This window comes from Telmatherina bonti, assembly GCF_933228915.1.
Source record: "Telmatherina bonti genome assembly, chromosome: 4".
Lineage (NCBI taxonomy): Eukaryota > Metazoa > Chordata > Actinopteri > Atheriniformes > Telmatherinidae > Telmatherina > Telmatherina bonti.
The window spans coordinates 26,536,115-26,562,179 of NC_136622.1; the positions used below are offsets into that span (position 1 = coordinate 26,536,115).

The following is a 26,065-nucleotide window of genomic DNA, read 5'->3' on the forward strand; positions in this document are numbered from 1 at the left end:
GGCTCCGGTGCCCGGGGTTGTCCCCTGTCTCTTGGGGGTGGGGGGGTCGGCTTGTGCCGGGGGGGGGCTGGGCTGACCTGGACCTGCCGCTGCGGCGGCGGGCAGGTACGTGCTCTGGTGCCTGGTTGCGACCCTGGGACTTGTTGAGTGGGGGGTGTTTGATAGTGTGGATGGGATGTGAGTGTGTATGGAGGGATGTGTGTAGGGGGTGTGCGTTGAGGACTGGTGGCGGTACATAGGTATGTGGATGTGTGTGGGTGGGGAAGTGTGATGATGCGTGTGTGGGGGGGGTGTCGTGGTGTCTGTGGGGGGGGTAGTGCCGTGTGTGTAGGGGAGTGGGGTGATGCGTGTATGTGGGGAGTGGCGGTGGTGCATGTATACGGGTGTGTGTGTGGGGGGGGGGGGGGGAGGAGGGGGGAGGGGGGGCGTGCTGTCTGTGTGTGTGTGGGGGGGGGCAGGGGTGTATGTATGGGGGAGTGGGTGGTGCATGTGTGTGGTAGGTTGGTGGATAAGTGTAGATATGATGGATGGGAGTGGGGGAGATTTGAATGTGACGTGGGGGTCAGGAGGATGGTCTTAAGGGTGGGCTGAACGGGTGGCTGGGTGGACCTGAATGTCTCCGGAAGTGTGTGTGTGTGTGGCTGTAGGTGTGTGCTGAGACAGTGTGAAGTGCCGATGTGTGGACAAGGGGGGACTTCATGTCCCCAGGTGGGGGTGTCCTCTGTGAGTGAGGGGGCGGTGGACAATCGGTCTGGGATTCCCCTTCTGCCGCCCCGCCTCCTCTTTGTCCTCGTGCCCCCCTTCTGCATGTGGTGAGCTGGTTAATTACACTTAGACACCAAACACCAAAACACTGACGACTCACATGATTAGGGGGAAGAGCATGCGGTGTATGGTGGGCGGGGCTGCTTAGGTGGTCCCTCTCCCAACACCGCGTGGCACTTCCCTCAGTTTTAATTGCAACTAATACATACTTCACAATCAGTCATAAGCGGGGGGGAGGCAGAGACGATAGGGTCTTCTCATGCCCCTGCTCTCGGGGCTTTACTGGGGGGGGGGTACGGGTGGGGGAAGAGTGCCGTCCATTAGGCCTAAGTCTGGGCTGGCCTGGCTGTAGGAGGGTTGTCGCCGGCCCTGGGGGGGTGCTGGGTCGGCTGCATCTGTGGGGTGGTGGGGGGGACGCTGGGAGTGGTGGGCGGTAATTATGGGGGCCCTGATCGGGGCCATCCTGTCCTCTGCCCCCTCTGAGGTATCTCACATGGGACATGATGGAGGGGTGAGGTGAGGATGTGTGGGAGTGGGTGTATGGGGTTACAGATGGATGGTGGGATGGCTGGGGGGGGATTAGGGTTGGGGATATAGGTGGGTAGGGGATAGGGATGTGTGAGGATGAGTAGATGTGTGTGTGTGGAGGGGTATGTTGGCGCGTGGGTTGTATTGGGGTGTGCCTGTGTTGGAGGAGTGAGGGTATGTGTGTGTGTGTGTGTGTGTGTGTGTGTGTGTGTGTGTAGGGGGGGGTGTATATGCGGAATGGGATGTGTGAGTGAGGGTGAAGTTTGGAGGGGGGCTTTGGGTGGTGGAGGGGTGTTTGGTGGGGCATGTGTGGTTGGGTAGAAGTAGAGGGATGGGGTGGCGGGGTGTGAGCGTGTGTGTGGGGGGGGGGTGAGCGTGTGTGGGGGCGGGGGCGATTGGGGTTCGTGTGACTTGGTATGGGTGAGTGAGTAGAGGTGGGGTGGGGTTGTATATGTGATGGATGATGTGCATGGATTGCAGAGGGTTGTGTGGATGGGGGTTGAGAGGGGAGTGCGTGTTTGGGGGGGGGGGGTATGCATGTATATGTGTGAGGGGAGTGCGTGTGTGTGGTTTGGTGGTGGGGGGGGGGGGGGGGTGTCCTGTACCCGGGGGCGCAGCTGGTGCGCTGGGGTGCGACCTGGCTGCCGCTGGGTGGCGGTCTGGGGATCCTGGTCCTCCGTCGGTGTGGGCTGTGCCCTCTGCCTGCGGGGGCGGGGGGCTGCTCACGGGCTCTTGGGGCCCTGGGGCCTGCGCTCTGTCTGCCCTAGGTGGCCGGTGCCCGGCGGGATCGGCCCTTGCCGGCCTGGGCCTGCTGGGGCCTGTTCCCCCTGACTGCGGGGGACTCTGGTTGGGCACCTCCTTCACCACCTCCTGGGCAGATGCATGGCTGGCTCTGGAGTGGGGGGGTTGGGATCTGTACCTGGGGGTGACTGTCGGTTACCCGGGTCTCTGGGTTCTCCTGGCCTTCCTCTAGCTGTAGGCGGGCGGGGTCACATTGGCATGATCACTCTTCTCTAAACACGTTCCACTCTGAATGTTCTGCATGAATGTTCTGCATGTGTCACAGTCACTGAGTCATCCAGCAAGTTTATTCACTAACAGCAGGTACCTCTCTTTCTGTCTTTTTGACTTAACTTGCTAGTTTCTGGTCCTCATGATTGTCAACGGTTTTGTTCTCCACGAATCTAGAGTTGGCTTGTGTGGGTGTATATATTTATGTGTGTGGGTGGGTATGTGTGTGTACTTATGTGTATGTGTATGTGTATGTATGTATGTGTATGGATATGTATATATGTATGCATATGTGTGAGTGTATGTGTATGTATGTGTATGTGTATGTGTATGTGTATATGTATGTGTATGTATGTGAGTATGTATATGTGTATATATGTATATATATATATATATATATATATATATATATATATATATATATATATATATATATATATATATGTGTGTATATGTATGTATGTGTATATGTATGTATGTATATCTATCTTTATGTATGCATGTATGTATGCATATGTGTGAGTGTATGTGTATGTATGTGTATGTGTGTGTATGTGTATGTGTATATGTATGTGTATGTATGTGAGTATGTATATGTGTATATATGTATATATATATATATATATATGTGTGTGTATGTATGTGTATATGTATGTATGTATGTATATCTATCTTTATGTATGCATGTATGTGTACATGTGTGTGTATGCATGTGTATGTATGTGTATATGTATGTATGTATGTATATATGTATATATATAATGTATGTGCGAGTGTATATACATATATATGTAGGTGGGTATGTATGTGCATATACATGTATGCATTGATCTCTTTCTTTTGTTTTTTTTTTGTTTTTTTATGTTCTCTTTTCTGTTCTCTTTCTGCCCCTTTCCTGTCCTTTCCGGTCGGGTCCAGCAGCATAAACTCTGTAATACAAGCTATTATCCAAAACAAATTGAAAAATAAAATAAGAATCAAGAAATACAAGGGGGTCATTACATCTACAAAAGTTCCCCTTGGCTAAATAAATTTGCTCAGCAGAACACAGCATCCAGAACATCAGTCTGCTTGCTTAAATGCTGGACAAGACAAAAAAAAAAAAAAAAAAAAAAAAAAAAAAAAAAAAAAAAAAAAAGGAATCTTCTGAGGAAATATTACTAATGTTATTAACATGTTATGTTAAATGACTTTGACTTTGTGGAGAGCAAACAGGTTATATTCTAGCCAACATCTAAACATTATGGCTGAGACACTATAAGCAATGTTTTTACTATTGTCAGAAAACAAATGGATGGAAACCAGTTTGTAATTCCAGCACTCTTTGTATTCTGTTCTCAGACCTGCTTTTGATTTCTTGCATTTTTCTTTGTGTATTTTCACCAAGGGAAGTCCATTTTATTCATCAATGATGTACCATTTCTGTTGCGCTGAACATAATGAAGCTGAAAAGGCTGAAGCCTGCGGGCCCTTTGTGTAGATGTCACCATGACAACAAACTTGAGGTTTTCCTTCACTGTGTTAGTCTTTATGAGCTCCAAATCATTCTCATTTGCCCCTCAGCCAGGTTTACTGAGGCTATCAAAATTGTATCCAGAGGGGATTAGAAAAAGACCAATCTGAAAGGATGCTTTTCCACAATGTATGTATTATTTTTCATTCATGCCAGCAAAGATACATAGCATAACATTTAAGCACCAGAATATTTATTTTAATGTTGAATACTTTCTAAATGTAATTCAGTGTCCTATTCTGTAATTTCTTACTCTATAAATTCTCAGGTTTCTGCTTGTTCTATAAATGAGTTAAAGTATTTCAAAATTTTAAATCAATGAAAATATTATCCTTTCATTTTTATGTTATTATTCACATGGATTTGCATTGAGCAATTTCATTCATGTGCCAATATTCTGGTTTTGTCTCAGGTATAGATTGGTTGGGTATCAATGCAGCAACCTCAGTTTTGTATTCAGTGGCATGTTATTTGATAAGATTAAACTGAATTTATTGAATACCTCTTTTCAAAAGTGCTGTACTTTTTAACATTCCCAAAGACAATGTATAAATATCCCTTGCTCATCATTTCAAATATGTGCCTGGTATACTCTTATATCATTTATTTAGTATTGCAGGGGTAATATAAATCTGTATTAGCCAGTTAAATTGGAACAGTTTTAATCTGGTGTTAATAGTTAGTGCCCAGTGGTTCAAGCAGTTGTACCAGTTTTCAGTATGCCAATAGCTTCTGTCACTTCCACGATACTTGTTTATCTAGTCTTTAATTTTATTCAAATATTTTAGGAATTGTCCATTTGTGTAAGAAGCTAGATATAATGACAATGTTATCTGTATATTCTGATCAAAATAGATCTTCATAGAGGTTTTTTTTTTTGTGTGTTTGCTGTTTTATCTTTATTGGATCTAAGATCTTCTTCCCACTTGAGTCTTCTATGATTGAGCCATTTCTAATGGATAGACAGTTTTTTTTAAATTTATTTATTGTTATAGTATAGGGGGAATTCATCATTTAAGGTTGGGGCTCTTCTGAAGGTGATGTTTTGGGAGTATATATGGGTACCATATAAATATATATATGTATATATATATATATATATATATATATATATATATATATATATATATATATATATATATATATATATATATATATATATATATATATATATATATATATATATACATGTTTTATAACTGATTGTATATAATACTATATTTCTGTAAGAATATAACAGACAAACTGCAGAAATGATGTCTCTGTCAACCAATTATTCAGCTTTTAGATGGGGTTCATGTTAAAGCAACTTTGAAATGTCAATGACATAACTTTGCCCTACTGATTTATTTTGCCTGAGAATGTAATATTTGACAAAAAGAAAAGAAAAGCTGTACATTATTTAAATGGACAATTATTGTCCTTTTGGCTCTATGCTTTCACATCTGTTTAATAAATGTCAATGACCAAATCTAATACCTGCTCTAAAGTGATGCAAATATGGAACCTCTATTGGATCAAAAATGGGGTCAAAAATAGGTAATTCAGGCGGGTCAAAAGCAGTTTTGTAGGTTAAAGAATTATGTCATAGACACTCCTTTGACAAAAATGGACACTTGAACTGCAAAAAAGGACATTTTGATTAGCTCAGTGGAATGCTGTCGATACATATTTGGCATCTTAAAAAACTTGGTCACTTACCAAGTTCATTCTTAGAATATTTTCCCTCCATATTTAAATAAAGAATATTAAATATTTGAGACCTGAGTGAACATGTTATTCTGTCCAGTCACATAAAAGCAACCTTAATCTGTGAACTGATCCTCCAGACCATGAGCCACTGCAAAGCTGAAACATTTTATGTAAATCTACAACTTCACATTCCCAGACCTCCAGAACATTTTAATTGTCAGTACTGTAAATATGTGATCTTCTGTACTGTAATTCACTCAGCCTCACCTGAGGTTTTTATTTTTTTTAAAGGATATATATTCATTTAAATATTGGTAGTTGGATTGTGTTGCAAATTGAATGCAGTCAACAGTCAAACAACTGGACTGAAATTATTTTAAATAAGGTCAAATAAATAAATAAGTCAAATATAAATCTGAGACAAGAAATTCACTATATTGTTCTGCACTGTTTATGTCATGTCAAATAAAACAGACCTTCTGATACTTGTCAAAGCTTGACATACCAAACCCTGCCTCAACCATTCTGCCTTTTATTCTTCAGCCCACAGTCATGAGCTCCTTGTCATTTGGAGACCAAAGCCACATTTGGCTGTAATCCTAGTAATAGTAATAGCAATAACTATAAATAGTTAAATGTGGCAGTGGGGCACTGGGATCCTGCTGACTATGCCAAATGTAACCAGACAGTTAAAGAGTGAAGAGGCCACAACAGTCAGTGTGGCTCACACCAATGCTGGTAATTTTACAATAGTAAAACTCTGAGAAAGCAGGCAGGGAAGAGCCAGATGATGGATTGCCATGATATTACTGGGAAACGGACCACTAACTGGAAAGGGCCTGGGGGTATATTAACTATTAAAAAAGGTATGTTAGAATAGATCATAGATAAAATAGATGATAAATATCTAGTAATCCTAAAATAAATCATTGTGTTCATTGTACCATTTTACTGTACATTCAGTATTAATAAATATCCACAAACTAATGTATGTCTGGCACTTGTTGATGTAATCAGATCAATCATTTTGCATAATTTTACCATAAATGATTTTTAAATTCTTTTTATATTTTGAATGTTTCACAAACAATTTCAGATTTGCCTCATTAGAAAGTTAAATGCAAGTAGGCATCATACAAATTATTACAAATTGTCTTTTTATCATCTTATCTTTTCACAGATTTGATCATCATTTTCCTCTGACACCAGTGAAGCACTTTTTCTCGTTTTATTAAGATATCTGTTATTAACTTGTGAATGACAAACAAAGAGTTCAGTTTTTAAGATTAGATTTTAATGCCTGCGCCAAAATTTTAAAAAATCTCAAACATTGTCAGAGCATTTAGTAAAGCTGGTGTTTTGTTTATAAGTCCTGAGGCAAAAAACTATGTCTTATTAGGCCTACAGCCATACGGCTAGAGCCTAAATGTTAGACTCTAATTTTGGACAAGGGTGTAATTATTTCCACTACACAGTATTACTGACACAAACTCCAATCTTGGTTTAAAAAAAGACTCCAAATGGTCATTATTGCACCCCAGTGCTTGAGGAAGTGGAGATGTGCTCTGCTCCCAAAAAGTGAAAAAAGGGTAAAAGACAAGATGCTATGCAGTGGCATATAACATGGGCATCTTTGCAATAGACCTCATTAGATGCCCAAAGCCCAAGAAACGTGTCCCATTAGGCTGAGAGCACAATATTAAATACCTAATGACAAAGGATTATTGTCAGCAAAAAAAGGAGCATTTATTGTATTTCATGTTTTGTAACGGGAAATCCATTTAAATGGTTTGTTTCATATAACATTAAATCACACTGAATGCAATATTAAAATACATCTGAATCTAACTAATGTTTGTTTAAGATAAAATTAAGTTAAATGAGGACTCAAACAGTACCAGTCACATGAGCCAAATGAGAAAAAGGTAGGGAAAAAAATATACTGAAGACAGCCAAATGTAAGCAATGAAAAGTTGGCAAGCTCAGTGCATGAGTGGTTAATAAAGAATCTTTCAGAAAGTAGGTACATTTTGAAAGCAGACAGTATTTGTGTGTGTGAAAGGTGTGAAGGAAACAACTAGGCCATGAACTGTACTGACGAAAATGTCATGATGTCTGATAAACATGCCGTGTCTGTAAGAGATGTGTAATTATGTTGTAGAAGGCAGAAGGAGGCTCTAAGAGGACGGGTAGAGCTGTGGTGATGAAAGACTGCTGTGTTTATTTTTCCAGCATCTTCCCAAAGGACATACAGTGTGTCCAAACCATGTCTGATGTAAATTGAACGGGTGGCAGAGTTACATTTAAATTCAGTGGAAGAATATAAATAGTTGCCTTTCTGCACCTTCACTCAGTTACTGCAACAAGCTGTGAAGTGGCGGTTTTATACGCTGTCTCCGTTCATGTGTTCATCTTTGTTTTATTTTCTTTTTCTTTTCTTCCATCAAATATTGTTTCATTTCTATTATTTTATTTCAGGTTTTTTTCTGTTTGCTTATCATATCTATTTGTTTTCTCAGAGAGATTTTTTGATGTTGTGCTGCTGGAAAGCCTTTTTTGGTCCTCCTCACACTTTTTAATATCTGTGATAATGAGTACAATGCTAACATGAGTTGTTTACACAAGGGAGCAGCTGATCTAGATTATAAAAGTCCAGTTAATATGCAGAACTACACTGACCTTACAGCTACTTTGTAAGGTTAAACCTCAACACTGTCATCCTTCATCAGCCTTCCTGATGAGATTTGTGTGGGGTTCTAGGTCAGGGGAAAGTTCCAGTGCTATGGAGGACATCCTGTCTTGTTCTGTACTCATTTGCTACAGACCACTTGCCCTAACATACAACATTATGAGAGTCGTTTTATATTATTTGGCTCATTTAAGTCAATTTTTCAGCTACCAATGACCATTGCACCACATGGCTGATTGTGTCATTTTCTGCTTTTTTTCATTCGGCCCATTATTATCTGCGCAAAGCAGGCAGAACTGTAAGGAACATGTTCTTGCACATCTTTTTTATTTATTTGTTTGTTTATTCATTTAATCAAACACTAAAGAGCCTAAACCACAAGAAACTAATGAAAACTACCTTGTTTTCTGCAGTAGTGGATACCTCCACAACCAATTAGACCATTGCCTGTCTAACAAAAATGCCACAGTTTTTGGGATTTAAGAACTGTGTGTCTGCAAAGGTGGTGAGGAAGCACATGAGCACAGCAGAAAACGTATGTATCATGAAAAAGCTTGAGTCAGTTTGACTCAAAAATCCCAGTTTAAACTAACAATAATTATACAATTTTAACACCAGTATTGGTGATTTTCATCACACCTGAGTGATGCGATGTTGTTTAAAGCTCAAAAAACACATTTTAGGGTGCAAATACCCCTTTAATTCCTAGCTGGGTTTTTTGTTCACATGAGAAAATTCTCCTTCTCTTTTTGAAAAATTGTCAATTTGTTTACTGTAACCATGATTGTTTTCTTACAATACAGCTCAAAATTAGCTTTTTGTCAAGAGATTGTTTTAAACTGCAGCACATGACCTGCTGTAAGTGTAACCATGCATGTGGGATCTCAGAGGTAGTCCTGTTACTCTACCAGCACACACTGTACAGAATGGATTTGCTGATCTGCAGACAGACTTGGGAGCTTGATGTCCCCTTAAACTTTGTGTATATTTTATCCATCCATTTTCTTGCTGCCTATACAGGGTCAGGTCACAGGGGCAGCAGCCTTAGCAGGGAAGCCCAGACTTCCATCACACTCACCACATTTGCCAGCTTGTCCAGGGGGGATCCCAAGGCGTTCTCAGGCCAGTCGAAAGATCTTGTCGCATTTGCCCTCAATTTTTCATGAACCACACACTGATGGACCATGCATCAGTCGAGGAATCTAGCCTAAACATAGAACTTGCATGTTTAATCATTCACAGGAAACCTTTAATTTTACATGTCAAGAATACTGCAGATTCAGCTCCACAGTGCTTTTTGTTCTGGTTACATTCAGTGATGGGAAAATGAGCACAGATTGCAAAATTTGCTGCCATTGTGAGCTATAAGTCTGCATTCTGCTTATTTTGTGTGTATTTTTCCAGTGTGAGCACAGTACAACCGCCTCTATTTTTCCATAAGATTATAAATTCTTCATACACAGAAATAAGGGGCATCATGCATCCACCATTACAGTAAGTTTCTTTGGTATTACTGCATTGAGATTATGTTAACAAATTAAAGAGAAACTTACTGTTGTGATCAATAACTTTTTTTCCATACCTTTGTTTTTGTCCGTCGCTTCGGCGCAGTCTTCAAATGAAACTTACCTCATTAAAACTCTGAAACTTCAACAACTTTGTTTTCTCCACAATCAAGCATAATGTTAGGTCAGGCAGGCCACAAAGTCAAGCTCAGCCCATTTATCGTTAAATCAGCTGATCTCAGTAGCAGGTAATCAATCAGCTGTTTTGTCCTCTGCATATTTAATTAGTGAAACTCAGACAGGGTACTCTATTTAAACTGTTCTTACCTGCATATCTCAGTTGATTCTTCCTCAAACCACTTTACAATCCACTGCCACCCCATCCCCCCCTTTTAAAACTATCTTATTTAATCAGCATCATGTTTGCCACTGCTGCTGCTGCTCTGTTCTGTATTCTGGAGTGCTTTGCTGCTGCTCCCCCTGCTTCAGGCATTCAGCATTTTCATATAGAACAGGTACATCTCAAAACAGCCATACTGCCAAATACAAGACACTATAAATTGCTTCTGCAATTGCACTAGTTGTAATAACCATTTTGACTAATAGGATCCTGACTAAACTGATGGTTGCAAGCTGTGCTGTGTGAATCTTACTCTTTTTTATGATAAGTGTAAGTAAATGTTGAACAGCATCTTTCAAATGCAAATTTACACTTAATGTCATCAGATAAATGAAAAAGAAAAATGGCAACCCCTTTATCAAACTGTTCTTTCTGATAAACAGACTACACACACTGGGTTGCTGGATTGATGGCACCCTTTCTTTTCACACATGGACAGATTTTCTTATGCTCTATAATTCAGAGAAAGAAAACAAGTGAGAAACATTTCATTTTCAAATAAACAGAACATTTACATCAGACACAGTAGTATTGTTCTGCAAACATTAAGTATATTGAACAGAGTTCAATTTCTTTCAAGGCGAGGATTAATGTTAATAACTGCTAAATCTAATTTACAGACTTATACTGCAGGGCTTATTTTTAGTGGTGTGATATTTTTGTATAAGCCTATTAAGCACACGGCCTTGTGATTTTGCACTCAGTGATCCTAGTCAATCATCTAAGCAGCAGCTTGTTGCTTTTAATACAGCTGGTTTGAGTTCTGTATTCTTCTTCTTGAAACATAGCATGCCCTCCCTTGTTTAAAGCTCCTTGTGTAGCGATGACCTAAAGCTTGGAAATGGGAGTCAGCTTTTAAAATGGCTGTTAGAAAAAGAAATGGTGTGCAGAGTTCTGTCATTTTACCTGACTTTCATTTCAAAACTTTACTTTTAACAAATGACTCTCTTTATTTCTATGACCTGTTCAGAAACCCAAATTCTGTTCACCAGTAAAGTTTTGTGCACTGAAATGTCAGCTTCTTCTCTCATAGACCTGCCGTGTTGTGTACAGTGATGAAGCTCCCCCCTCTGGATGGAAATAAAACTTCTTCACATCTTCCCTCCATGTGTATGTAGAGAAATGTTCCAAAATTACCCTGCCCTGTTAAAATAATTTGAGAAAACTGTTTTCTGATTCTCTTGTTAGGTCAGATAGATAGTTACTCCTAGGATATAAGTGGGAGCATGTATGTTTTTTGGGCTGTGGGAGGAAGTCAGAGTATATGGAGAAAACCACCCATAGACTGGGAGAACATCCAAACTCCACACAAAAAGTGCAGCCACATTCCTTTATGAATGTATGTGTTGACATTATTTAAGTACGTTCCCAGAGACTCTTACCCTGCAATGTCCAGAGGCTAAGAAACTGCACTTCACTATTTTTTAATCAGCCCACAGTATCACAGGACAGCTGCTGTTTAATATATCTCACCATGTCACACGCTAGCAACTGGATATTAATTCATGGGATATTTTGAATGTGCACCAATCAGTTTTCATACTTGAATACATACAAGTACGTTTTAAATGTGTCTTTCTAGTAAGATGTAAGTAAAAAGTGATTAAATAATTAGTGTTAATACAGAAGTGGACACTATTTACAGAACTATCTACAAAAACACAAGGTCAACTGGCAGGTGAGAGGAGAGCTTGATATTTTTCATCCTCTTTTGAGTACTGGTCCCAAATAGAGGGCAGAGGTGCTTCTGGGATACATTAAAGTTTGACCAGAGAAAAAGGACAAGAGGACATTATGGGAGGAGGCAGACATAAGAAAAAGAGAAAAGTGACAGAGCAAGAGATAAGACAAGAATGAGAGTTTAGAGATGAGACCAGATGAAAGAAGGATGCCATATTAGGCTTCGTTAGGCTGCATCAAAGTGTGAAAATTTGCCAAAGTTCAGAAGTGGAGCTTTAAATCAGCTACTTTTTCAAGGTATTGATTTGGATTTAGACTTACTGTCCTCTAGATGAATATCTTATAAATACAACAAAGACCTGAAATCCTTCTGCACATCAGCACTGTAGGTCCCCTCTTTTCTCAACATTGCATGTTAATAAGGTAAGGGTTTCTTCGAGAACTCGGGTTTCTCTCATATTAAGACAACTGAACTATAAACTAATTTCCTAAAATCTAACATTTTGAAATCTGCGTTTCCCATGATGAATAATACATTCTGTGATCATTTCTATACTGTAATGCATTGTTCATTTGTTTCACATATTTGTGTATTTACCACATGCTTTTTGATGAGTTACTTTTTTTTCTTTTTTCTCTCAGTTTGTAATTTTGGCCTTGTAACATACTGCTGTTTTGTCAGGACATATTTGTATTTTGAGAAATGCACACTTCCTTCCAAGTCAATGTCCTGACACACCAGAAACAGTAATCTCTGATTCATTAACAGTATGAACTCTACAACCTGCATTTATGAAATTCACTTCCTTTGCTTTTCATTTCCTGTTTATTCTTTGTTTACTAAATGTTTTGCTCACATTTTAATGACTACAGAACTTTATGAGGTATAAGCAACCTCATTTCCTGGTTATAATTACCAGATGCACACATGGCTTTGGGGCAAGGCCACAGCTGACATTTATAACATTATTATAAACTTCTTTAATAAACGTGGAGCTTAACTGTTATAATTTCTTGTTGACTCAGTGTTGAAAAATTTCAATCAATATATAGAGCGTATTTTCCCCTAGTTGTTTTTTTTTTGTTTTTTTGTTTTTTTGTTTTTTTTTATAGCAAACAGGAGAACTTTATGAAGAATTTAGATATGAATAAAGTTTAGAGAGTTTTTGTTTCAGGGCCTGAAGTTTCAGTGACAGTTCTGTGTGATCAATTAGTCTATCAGCAATGAAGTGGATTAAAATAAACCAGGTTACACCCTTACAGTGAGATATAAGAGTAAAAATGCAGGCTTTGCTAATGATAAATAGTCCATGAATTTTTCTTTTATTCCAGCCGGACCACATGAAATGTTTTTATTTTCTATATAAATTATATTGTAGTAACAAAGGTGTCATAATGTTCTTAGTAACAGGTTAATAACAGATGTGTTATAAGATTAAATATGTGCAGCTTTACTTATGTTGCCAGTTTATATAATCAGTGATTAAATCAAACCTAAACATGATGCAAATCTTACAGACAAACACTGTGAAACTCTATGAGGCTATTGTCATTTTGTTTTCAAGACATCAAAATGGACGTTGGACAAAGTGTGTTTACATGCTTGAAAGATCAATTTAATATGATCTTAACACATTAAGATCATATTAAATCAATCTTTCAAACATGTAAACTGGGCTTATTAAAGGCTGCAAGACTCCATTGCAAGGGCTTAATCAGTAAGCCCTCGCAATGGAGTCTTGCAGCCTTTAATAAGCCCAGTAATCTGTAATAATCAATAATTAGTTTCCAACTAAAACCTACCTTTCACAGTTCATTTCTGTCACCTAACCCTCACGTGCTACAAGCATGCGTAGAAACAACAGTGAGGTATTAACATGATGCCTTTTATATTGACTCATCTAGATTTCCTGCCAGCTGATGTAAAATTTTCTAAATCTGCGACTGTGGACACCCCATACACAGACAATGTGGGATAAAATAAGCTGCTCATCCTCTCCTTTATATGACAGTAACACAAGCATGGCACTAATGGTAGTCTTATGTAAGCATGTTATAGACTAGTTACATTTGACAACTTGCTGCATTTAACATAGATGACAAATACTGTTCAAACCATACATTTCAACAGTAGTGTTGGAGCCTGGCAATTTCTCCTAATAATCAGGTCTAGTCACTGTTCCAGTCTAAGTTGGTAAATATATGGTCTGATACACATCTTTAAGTGTAACTGAATGTTTTACAAAGGAAAAATATGCATGTAAGTGGATTCTCGCTTGTATATAATGATATTTTCTGAGTATTTTCAGGAGATAAATCTTGTTAGATTGGAGTTATGCATTTTGAGGCATGAAGAAAACTCTGCAGGGACGCTGTCTTCTTTGTAACTAACAAGCCCACAGTCTACACCTGCACTGGCCTGGTTCGTTGATCTTCTTTTGCTCCTTGAAAAGTTCTGCAATTTCCCTGAAATATTAAACAATTACTTGATCTATCTTTTTAGACAATGGGTAAAATTATCTTCCTCCCCATCATCATTAGCCAAATAATCCAAGCTTACGCACCGCTGTGATGCTGCCCCACAGAAACCCATCTATGAAGACATAAAGTCTGTGGAGAGAGCCGTTTAAAAACTGGATAATCAGAATAACCTTTTTTTTTTTTTTTTTTTTTTTTTTTTTTGCTTGAAAGGATAATGCAGCAGAAATATTTCTCTATTACGATGAAGGTTAAGAGTTGCTTCTAGCTTGTTAGATTTTGTGTTAGTCTGTAAAACATCATGGAAAGTATAAAATGTTCTCACAGATACAGCCTCTTCTTTCCATAAGGCAGTGTCTTCACGAAGGACAGTGAAGCTCTGTACTCCCCTCTCTGCACAGCACTGAATTTACAGTATTACTCGGGAAAATGCTTCCAACCAAATGACCCAGTTTTAGTTTCAGCCTTGAATGTGTGCTGGTATACTGTATTTAAAGAAAACCGTGTGTTTCTCAGTCTTTACACACATGTATAGTGACAATGTTGATATGCTCTGTGTAGTCTAACATCCCACATGTCATCCACATACCTGAATACCAAGGATTTGAGAAGCTATGGGAAGTATATAATGGCCATGGTTAAGGTCTCCGACTAAATATACCACCAGCTGGAAAATGCTGCATGCTTCAAAATGTGACATTGATCCTGCCGACTTGTGTATAATCTAGAGCAGAACCAGCAAGAGCTATGAAAGTGAGTGGAAGGTTGGTTAAACTTGACCTCAATGCTATTATGGTTTCTTCATTTCTTAAATCCACAGCTTTAAATGTTTTAATGACTTTTCTCTGCCGTTAGCTTGAACTTAAAATGCTGCTCACACTATTGCTGCTGACGTGAGGTCAAATCTCTCCTGTTTACTTGTAAAACCACCTTGTAGAACATCTTGACTTTGTCAAGCTTTTGTTTGTTCATGACACCTCAGGGAGCGATCATATTTTATCATTAAAAATAACTGAATTAGGATCTGTTCTTTGCTAAGGCAACATGTATTAATGATATCACAGGAATCATGGATCAGTAACACTTTCATTGAATCTGATGATGTGCTTTAGAAAGTAACGTTTGGAAATAACTACAAAATTTTATAGAATCATCACAAAACATTTGTTATTCTGGGGGTATTTTTGTTTATTTCTTTGTTTTTTTCACAATGAAGGAAAGACAGACAGACAGACAGACAGACAGACAGACAGACAGATAGATAGATAGATAGATAGATAGATAGATAGATAGATAGATAGATAGATAGATAGATAGATAGATAGATAGAGCAGGATGGAAAAAAATGGAGCATATGATAAAATTTCTGTTTAAGTGTACAGATTATATGGAAAGCAGAACAATTTCACTAACCTCGTTTCCTCACAAGATGGCACTACAGACACTGATGATGGAGGGACAAGCTGCAGCTTGGGATGAGATGAGGACTTGATTTCATCATGATGATTTTAAATTATGTACACTTACACAGTAAATATTCTTGTTAAAGGGTTGTGTTCCAACATGATTATATTATTTATAGGTATTTCATCACAACTCATATGCACTCCAGTGTATACATTGAGTGGGCCAGTTTATTAAATATACCCAGTTGGTATTGGGATGGACCATATTTTCCTTCAGAACTCCTTTATTCTTCATGGTCGCAAATAAAAAGGTTTTGGAAACATTCTACTGAGATTTTGGTCCAGATTTACATGATAGCATCGCATAGTTGCTGCAGATATTTTGGCTGTACATCCATGATGCAAATCTTTCATTTCATCGCATCCCAAAGGTGTTTTTTGGTGGACTGAGATCTTGTGAAGTGGAGTAATGCAAATTCATTGTCATATTCAGAAACCAGTTGGAAGTTCTTTGATCTTTGTAACATAGTGCTTTATTATGTTTGACTAACCCACCAGAAGAAACCCTGTGGACATTTAGGGTTGGATATGGTAAGTAAAATTAGGTAAGTTTGTTGCTGTGCTCAGAGGCCCAAAGCATGCTAAGAAAATCCTATTACACCACCAGCAGCAGCAACCCAGACCACTGACACAGGGCAGGGTGGATCCATGCTCTCATGTCCCATGTTATCTTCCACTACTGTAGCCCATCTGCTTCAAGGTTGGACGTTCTGTACATTTAGATGGTATTCTGCTTACCATCTCTGAAACAGGGATATCTGGAGCTGCTGTTGCCTTTTTATCATCTCCAACCAGCCTGCCCATTCTCCTCTGACACCAAAAAGGCATTTTCATCCGGACAACTGCTGCTCACTGGACACTTTCTGTTTTTCAAGCAGTTGTCTTTAAACCCTTGGGGTGATTCTATGTGAAATTTCAGTAAATCAGCGGTTTCTGGAAAGCTCAGCTCAGCCTGTCTGGCACCAACAAGCATGCCTCATTTAAACTCATTTAAATCCCCATTCTTCCCCAGTCTGATGCTCATTTTCAACTTCACAAAAACCACATTGACCATGTTTACATGCCTGAATACGTTGCATTGCTGATGAGCTATTTGTGTTAAAAGTACAAGCATAGTACTTTGAAAACAATCACCTCATTACTACAGTTGCTATGGATGAAGATGTGGAAATTGTGATAAAATGCTAATGTACTGTTAGTTTTCTTACATGCCTTTTCACTGCCCAAATCACCACTCACCATGAAGTGAGAAGTTAGTGCAGGCTGTGTGAAGAGGTTGGCTCCTGCCGATAGTGGCTGACGACTGGCCCCCTGGCTGAGCTGGCATATGGTGGTGGTCAGACTTGCACCCGCCTGCTACTGGGCACCTAATCACTCATGACCAGCTAGTGTCTGAATTGTCCTAAACACCACTGACTGATATTACCTGCTTGTTCACTCGGCTTGGATCAGACAGCTAATGGATCTCACCTGCTTGTTCAGGTTACTCATTTCAACTATGCCTCCCAATGCATTACAAAAGAGGGAGAGGTTGTGGGGAAAAAAAAGCGGATGGATTACTGGATATGTGACATGGGAGGTTTTTTTTTTTTACCTGCAAGTTGAATTTTTACGGTAATTTTCTATTTAAGCTATTAAACAGGCCCAAGTTCTGCTAATATTCTATAAATCATTTTTGTGAATTTTCTTGTTATAAGAAATTAAAATTAAACTCAATTATCCCTATGATTATTATTTTTTTCTGTAATTGTGTAATTAGTCTAATGTGAGATTAAGTGCCACATGTTGGGTTGATTAGGCATAGCACTGGGATGTCTATATCATATCATGCTGTTCTACCTCATATTCACTCCTCTTTCTGTTGCTAAGTTGCAGACCACCTTATCAACCCCTCAAGCACTAGCTTATAGTTTTGTTTTGTTTTTGTTTTTTTAATCAAGAAAAGAGTTTGTGTCAGTAATACTGTGCAGTGGGAATAATAGCCCACGTTCCTGCAATGAGAGCTTGGCCTGACATGGCTACAGGGCTAATTAGAATTTGTTATGACCACAGGAATCACAAACACACCTACAATATGCAAGCTTTGATTAGTGCTCGGCCAGTGTTTAAAAATTCAGAAATATGAAAGCCTTTGCATACACAGACTGACGGGCAAATCGTGCCTATCAGTCTGTGTTTTATCTAGCAGGACTTTCAAATTAAATGTTGGGAAAGCAGTAAGTGGTTTGTGTGCAAAGCTGTAGAACAACCACACCACCGGGTTTTCAAATAAAATACATCAAACATCGCCAACAGAAAGCTCAGCTCTGCTTACAGATTTCCATGAAGTTATGTAATTTTCATTACATACATTAAGTTTAATTCAAAATGCATTATTAATCCGTGCAGAGGGAGTGGGTTAATGAAGTGAGAGACTGACAGGGGCATAACATCGCTCCAACTTCATGTTTCATATAACCATCCTTACAATATGTAAAGCCCATTCAGTGGAACTAAAACTGCTGCTGCTGAGCTTACACTCTCCCTCATGCACAGCGTTTGTCAGCATACAGTGGATATGTTTTTATTTTTTATGTAAAGTACTATTTATTCCCTCAATCTTCAATTAATGTTTCTAAATTACAATCGGACATCACTATTTATTTCATCCCTGAATAATGTTTTTGCCTTTAGTTCTTTGTGTCTCCCTTCATGCTGGCCTGCAATAATCATTTAGTGCATGCAGTGTTTCCACTTGTAACTCATACCATGTAATACATCTCAAATCACATCTGAAACCAGTGTGTGCAGTATGTCAATTTATGCATTCATGAGCAAAAGCTTGGTGCATCGAATCAGTCAATGGCAGATTTGCAAGAGTTAGTTGTCCACAGTTAGATGGTTGTTGGCCACCTGATGAATGATAATCACGTTCTCCTTACCGCACTGGATACCTCACATTTCTAAATTGTGCCATAATTAGAAACGACAGGTAAACGAGAGCAGGGCAACTAGCGTAACTGCAGAACTGATTTAGGAATGGTGAATGCACGCCTTGAAATGCAAATAAAAATTTTACATGAACCTCCAGATACTGCAGACACCTTTCTGGTAACAGTGAGTAACAAATGCTTTAAAATGCAGTCAAATGAACTTAAGACAAATCCCATATAGGTTAATACTGTACTCATAAAATATGGAATTATTTCTTCCTGTCCAGAAGAAGAAAAAAAAACTTCTAGGAACAGCTTCTAGCTTCAAAAAGTTTGCATGATTGTGTGGCTGTGGAAGCATAATCACACCTTGAATAATGCAGAATTATAAATGATTCAAAGTGATTTAATTGCCAGATGTATGGCTCCCTGGATGAGTATTTAAAAAGACCAGCAGGCTATTTTGCATTTCCATCATCTGGAGAATCTTGCCATCAACTTAAAGGCGATTTGAAGTTTATAGATCATAGGGGATTACTTCACAAATGGAATCCTAAGAACTCCCTTTAAGGAAAGACGTGCTTTTATGTCCAACATATTTTATACATGTCAGGTACAGAATTTTCTTTGCAAATTAAGAAAGAAAATTTTTTGCCACATTACGAATCAAAGGAAAGAAAGTGGCATCACCCAAATATAATAAAAACAATATAGGACAGAATATCGGCCTAAGCCAGGGAACTCTGGTCATTAAGAGTTGCGGTCCTGCAAATGGTGGACGTTTTCCTGCAAAAACTCCTGACACACAGACTTAATTTGCAGACTTGAGCAGAAATTAATGTCAAACCGCACAAGTCTGGTTATTACCCACTGATTTGACTCAGGTGTGTTGCAGCACGGAAACTCCCACAACTTGTCGGACTGCAGCTCTCGAAGAGTTGGCCACCCCTGGTCTTAGCTATTCATATATAATTTTTAACTACACATCTAAATTATGCATAAAGTGAGCACTTTAGAAATATCAGTCTCACAGAGGCTGTCAGTTGTGTATTCCTTTATTACGAGAGCACCGCCCATGTCTCAGGCAAACCCAGCCAAGCATCTGAGCCAACTGTAGAAAGCTTGTGTAAAGTTTGTCAACGACATGGCAACAAACTGCAAAACTACTTTATTATGCTCTGCTAAATCACACATAATAGATGGCAAAATAAATTCAATTTCAAAATTGCTTCAACTTCAAATCTGTCTTAAAGATTGCATAGTTGGCTCTGACTTTTAATAGAAACATTTCTGGTATAAATAATGTGGATGTAATGTACCATTTTTGCTTTTCAGTTGTGATACTCAAAAACTGCATGTTTAAATCACACACCATGTTCTCAAATAAATAGGACTATACACCATCTGAGGCTTTACAAATAGAATTACATTTTATTAATATATTTTCATAAAACAAGTTTAAGACTGTATCAAAAACTCAGTAAAAACATTAGATTTTTTTACCATCTTTTCTTATGGTGATATTGGATATGAAATATACATAATTCACATATTGTTGTGGTTTTGTTCTTCCCCGTCACATTGAGATAATGCTTTATTTTTCTGTGATGGGTGAGTAAACAATCTTTTCTACCCTCACAAACTATAAAGTTATATTTTTTTATGACTGATCAGAAATCTAGACGTACAATTAAAAAATAAAATCATTTCCCACTCAGCCCCCCACCCTATTTCCCAACTAAGTTTAACTGATAAAACATTAACAATATGGAGTTGTTTCATTTCACAGGCACACAATTATGTACATCCCCTTGCACCCCAAACCTCATCTGAACTGACAACAGGCAGTGCACTTATCCTAGCAGTGCAACACCTAGAGGCAGAGCAGTAATAATACAGTGCTCTACACCCACCCACCCATCACACCAATTAACCCAACTGGCTACAAGACAGTGGATCCACCTCACCGACAGATTCTCAGCCTGCTGTGAACCACCGCATTCCAGTGGCTCCTTTGTTATTATTGTAGCAACAGCAGAAGATTTGCCCTGTAACCACAGACATCACCTTGGCAACAGCAAAGTCATCTCACAGGCAGCTTGAGTGGCACACGTTAGCAAAGAAAAGAAAAAAACAAAAAAAACAAAACTGAATTAAGCTACATCTACAGCAGACGTGATCAGAATGTCCTTTATGATCAAGTACCAGAGAAATCTCAGTCGCATGTTGTCGTTAAGAACACAAACAAAGCAATATTTGTCTTTCTTACTGGTTTACCACTTAATGCTTTCCATTCTGTGCAAGACACATAGTGCAAGGTTTAACAAGAATTTGCATAAGTGCAAGGTCTGCATGTTATTGTCAAGAGGGAGCAATGTAAAAGAATAGGGAAGATCAGTGTGTTTAAACTGATTTTTGTGTAATTAAAATGTCTTACGCTTCAGTCTGCCATTTTCCATTTCATCCCCTCTAGAAATAACTTGTGCAAAATCTTAGTAAACCTAGCTGAAGGGCAGATAAGAATGATTTAGAACCAAAAGATTAACACTGTGAGGGAAAGCCTGAAATCTGTTGTCATGGTGACATCTGCACAAAGGCCCTGTGGACTTCAGTCTTTTCTGCTTTATTATTTTCTATACAATAGAAATAGTACATCATTGAAGATAAAATTGACTCCTCTTGACAGAAAAAAAAAAGAAATAAGCAAATGCAAGAAGTCAAAAGCAGGTCTGAAGGACAGAAAAAAGTGCTGGAATTTTTCTCCATCCTGTTGTCCTGTGAGAGTTGTTGAACTGTACGTTACAGTGTCTTATCCAAGATGGTAAAAGATATATGGATTACCTGCTCCTCTACAAAGTCAAAGCCAGCTCAATGAAAACATGTAAAATCACTCCTGCAGATAATTCTGAGAAGCATCCCTACAGTGCACCTGTTTTCCAACCTGAAAGCCTCAGTGTATGTTAGGGAGGCACATAGGGAGGTGGCGACCTGTATGCCGTCATGTTCTTAGGACGTGAGCCTTTTCCCTCGATAGGGACAGTGAATGGTGGTGGGGGCTGGTAAGGTGGAGCATTTGGATCATCGTCTTGATAAATTGAATACTCCTCCAGCAGATCCTGATTGAGCAGGGTACTATGGGGGCCAGCCATGTTGGGATACTCAGGGGGAGGAAGTGGGGGCTTTTCTTCCTGCAGGATAAGAGGGATGCTGGAGGATGGAGGTGACTTGGAATCATCCAGCTCATCTGCAAATATTATGGGAACTCCTTTCTTGATGAAAGTGGCCTGTTCCTCTATGGTCATCTTCCCTTTGCGTTTCTTTCGGTAACAGACCATGGCAATGATGCCAACTATGAGCAACAAGGCAGCTACAACAACAGCAGGAATGACCGTGTGTAAATAAACATCATCACTACTCCTTCGATCTGTCCCAGGAGAAGGTGTAGCTGTTGGCAGGATGGGTATAAACACTTCTCCTGGTGGAATGAATGTATAGCTGTGGCATTTATTGGTCCCACGAACAGAAATATTAATGGGTTTGAATTCAGGCTCCATGGCTTTAATAAAGGCCTGCTTAGGTTTTCCTTGGGGATCGGAGATCTTATTACTGAGAACTGTGATCTGATCCTTTGGACAAGGGCTCTGCTGGAGGCTGTTATTGGTCCATTCAACAACAATGGAGCCTCTAATGATGCTCCTCAGGGTCACGGTGCTGCTGTTTCGATCGCCAAGGGCATATGCCAACTTTTTAGTGAGAAGAATCTTTTTATGAACATCATTGTTCAAAGTACTAGGGTCCCCATGAAAACGAGCAGCAAACACTACTGATGGTTTATCATTATTGGACCAACGGTTGACTCGAACCTCAAATGCATCCATTATGCTCTTTCCACCCTTATCAGTGGCCAACATGAAGTACTCATGATTCCCCTCGTGTTCCTCCTCTGGAAGGCCATACAAAAGCTGGATAGTGCTGTTGAACTGTATCCACGATGTCTCGCTCACTGCTTCTTTGGGGGTCCTCTTCAAAGTCAAGCGCAGCTTGTCAGTGGTACCATCCTCATAGTCAAAGAAGGCATCAGAAGCTATTTTAACCTCAAAGTATGTGCCAACCCACGCAGTTACCTGATCAATGGGGTTTCGGATCTCTGGGCCCCGATTTAAGTCTGGAGCCAGGGAGAGGGGAGTTGTACGTCTTGGTGGTTTGGGAGTGGTGGACTTTGGTTCTCTGGGAGCTGGGGTGGTGGTTTTCAGTTTCTTGGGTTTCCTTGTTGAAGATGGTTTGGGTCTTTTGTTAGTGCTTGGTGTTGTCACAGCAGTAGCCTCCACAAATGTAGGCCGAGTCATAGTTGGTTGAATGGGGATGGCGCTTGAAGTTCCTAGTACTCTTGTGGGTTGGGGAGGTCCTAGGACGGGTGTGTGAGCTATCTGATCTCTGACCTTCATAGTAGGCTTAACTGGAAGAGGCAAGGGCCCTCGGACAGGGGTAGCAGAATTGTCTGTTGCTGGAGCAATGGAAGGTGAAGTGGGGGTAGGAACAACACGTGAATACGGCTCTTGGTGAATAGTAGGGGGAAGCATGGATGGCACAGGAGTAGGAGTATTGTACAACTGTCGCCTGACCCGTTTCACTCCATGAGGCTTTTTGTTGACAATGTGCCAGCCAACAACTGGGTAACCTAGCCTGGCTGACATTGTCCCATCCTTTGCTGAGGATTGGACACTGCTAATGTCAGGGATGCTGCCCTGATCAAGAGCACATCCAACTTTCCATGACAGTAAAGCACCATTTTCAACCACCTTCTTAGCATTTCCTGGTCCAGCCATGAAAGCAGACATGTCAAATAAACGGTTGTTGACAACAGGGACAACCCTCATATGTTCCAAGGGCACATGTGAAAATTTTCTCATAATTCCCAGTAAGTTGACCCTCTGTTCAGCATCCATCTTTGTCAAATCAGCATCCAATATGACAGTGAGGACAGTGACATGCTCCTCAGAGCCACAGGCAAAAGGCTGTGGCCCACTGACATCAGACTGTAGAGTTAGCAGAGCTGGCTCTGTATCTGCCCGTTCTTCTGGGTATACTTCAACAGAGAATACTGTATTGGGAAACCACTGGCTGCTTGTCTTCTCAGTTATCTCCTCTCCTGACACCAATATGTGATATACACCTTTATCTTGTTCCAGAGCCAAACCTCTAAGAGTGCAGCTTTCTTTGTCCCAGTATAGCCAGGAGGGTAAAGTTTTTTTCCCCATTTCAGTTAGCTATGGGGAGGAAAAGAGAGACATCATCACCATTTCACACAAATGTGAATTATTGTGGAAAAATAAAGTCATTCGGGAAAAAGAAAGTTATAGCAGACTTCCATTGTATGTTTAATCCTTTTAAAAAGGTAGATGCAAATTAACATGGTCTTCAATAATTTTTTACAGTATGACATTTGTTATACAAAAAAGGTTTGCTTTAAGATTCTTGGTTTTATTTTAAATTAAATGAATAAAATACCATGAATATAACCATGTTTTTTATTCTTTTTCATAGTGAGCAAGCTGTCAGTGACAGGCGACAAAGATAAACCATGAATGCAAATGTGTAGAATATATACCAAAAACGAGGGAAAGATACTCTGCATATCTCCCAAACACCCACTCTCTCTACTCCATTCAGTTTATCAAATCCTGGCAAATATAAACAGGAAACAGAGTGAGCTTCTATTCATAATAAGTGTGTGAGTCATCACTCATCATTTTGAGTTAATACTTCATGACAGGATATCATTCTCTATTGCCAGTTTGGCCAATAATAATCTCATCTCACTCTTAAGCCTGACTTGAACAAATTGCTACACAGTCAGCTTCAATCAGCAATGATTTTCTCATCAAATGTGAGGGGATAAATACCCTACTGTATATTATACATGATTGCACTGATGGACTTTTGCATTTAGCCGATGTATTGACTCTGGTTGATTGAGGAAACAAGTCTTTGTAGCAATTCATTTAATTTGCAGTTCCATTATAGTCGTAATATAACTGCAATCATCCCTAGAGAGAGGACTCTAAGGATTTTTTTTAACAAATCATAAATGTCTTACATTTCATCGAGAAGTCATGTAAAATCAGCAACAGATACAGCTATATTTCTTTAATGAATTATTGTTGTGTGAATAATAAATGTACTTACATGGACATTACAGGTGATATGGGAAGGACCTGGTGGAACCTTCAACTGGAACACCTGGCCCACAATTGCTGAGGAATCAGGGATGTTGGTGTGAACTCCCTCATTCTTTGCAGAAGAATCTTGGACAGCTGCAGGTGGCCCTTCACCTAGTGAAGATGTTGCAGCCTGGAGCTCAGAGAGCACAGAGGACTGCATGGAGGCCTCTAGTTCCACAGACATCATGTCTACCAGTGTTTCATGCTGTTCTGGCAAACTGCCCTGAACCAGGGTCACCAGTAGTCCAATAAACACAGGGATAGTCCTCTGCAAAAGAAGCTTCCTCCTTTTTACATTCCCACAGCTCATATCGCTCAGTTTATAGTGCATAGCAATAGGCCTTTGGGCTGTTCAACAGATGTCTATGAACAACTGAAAAGGCCACATGCACTAGGTCAGCCTGATGATATGCCTGTAGCTCAAATTTTCTAGTGATTGGTGATGCTCACAAATGCAGCAGTTTCTCTTTTGTGTCCTCTGTGACCCATGAAGAGATATATGGCGGCCTGTCAAATATCCATGGTAGTCCGCTATGAGAGAAACCAAAACAAACACAAAACATTAGTTCAAATACACATGCAGCTTCGATGTTAGTATCTACAGTTGTGCTCATATGTATCAATACCGTTTCATTAAAGAAAAGGCTGAATTTACAACAGTCACTCAAATAACTAGAGACTTAAAAAATGAACAATAACTGAAAATTTGCAAAAATATAATTTAGTCAGATAAGACACTGTTTTTTCATTTAATTGAGTTGAAGAAAAAAAAAAAAAAATTGGTCCTGGACAAATTAGAACACTTTTTTCTTGAACAGTGGGACAAAATACCTGTCAACCGGTGCAGAAGTCTGACTGAGAGTGACAGAAAACACCTGACTGTAGCGGAAACATTAAAGGATTGTTCAACAAAATATTAGTTTATGAGTGATGTAATATGTAATAAATTATCTTATTTGTTTGCTTTTTTTAAAAAAAATATTTCTATTGAACCAGAATTAGAAAATAATGTAATGATTTTCATAAAATTTTTATTTATTATTACTTTCGTCAAGCTCAGCTTATTTTACAGGCTGCTGTTTTTTTTCCTTCTTCAATGAAAGGGTATGAATAAATATGAGCACAACTGTATATAGAAATTGCATACTATATTTTGTAATCAATATCACACAACAGTGTGTACTTCAGGATATGATCTAATAGCA

General features: G+C 39.2%; 1 protein-coding gene across 1 annotated transcript; it reads right to left on the reverse strand.

Moving 5' to 3' along the window:
- Window positions 1-21,599: 21,599 nt before the first annotated feature.
- Window positions 21,600-25,248, reverse strand: LOC306754623 (dystroglycan 1-like; the record flags this gene model as incomplete). The annotated part of the gene is given in 3 exon segments (XM_079238646.1): window positions 21,600-23,906; window positions 24,826-25,212; window positions 25,216-25,248. Coding segments are annotated over 3 exon segments (2,727 nt in total).
- Window positions 25,249-26,065: the final 817 nt, after the last annotated feature.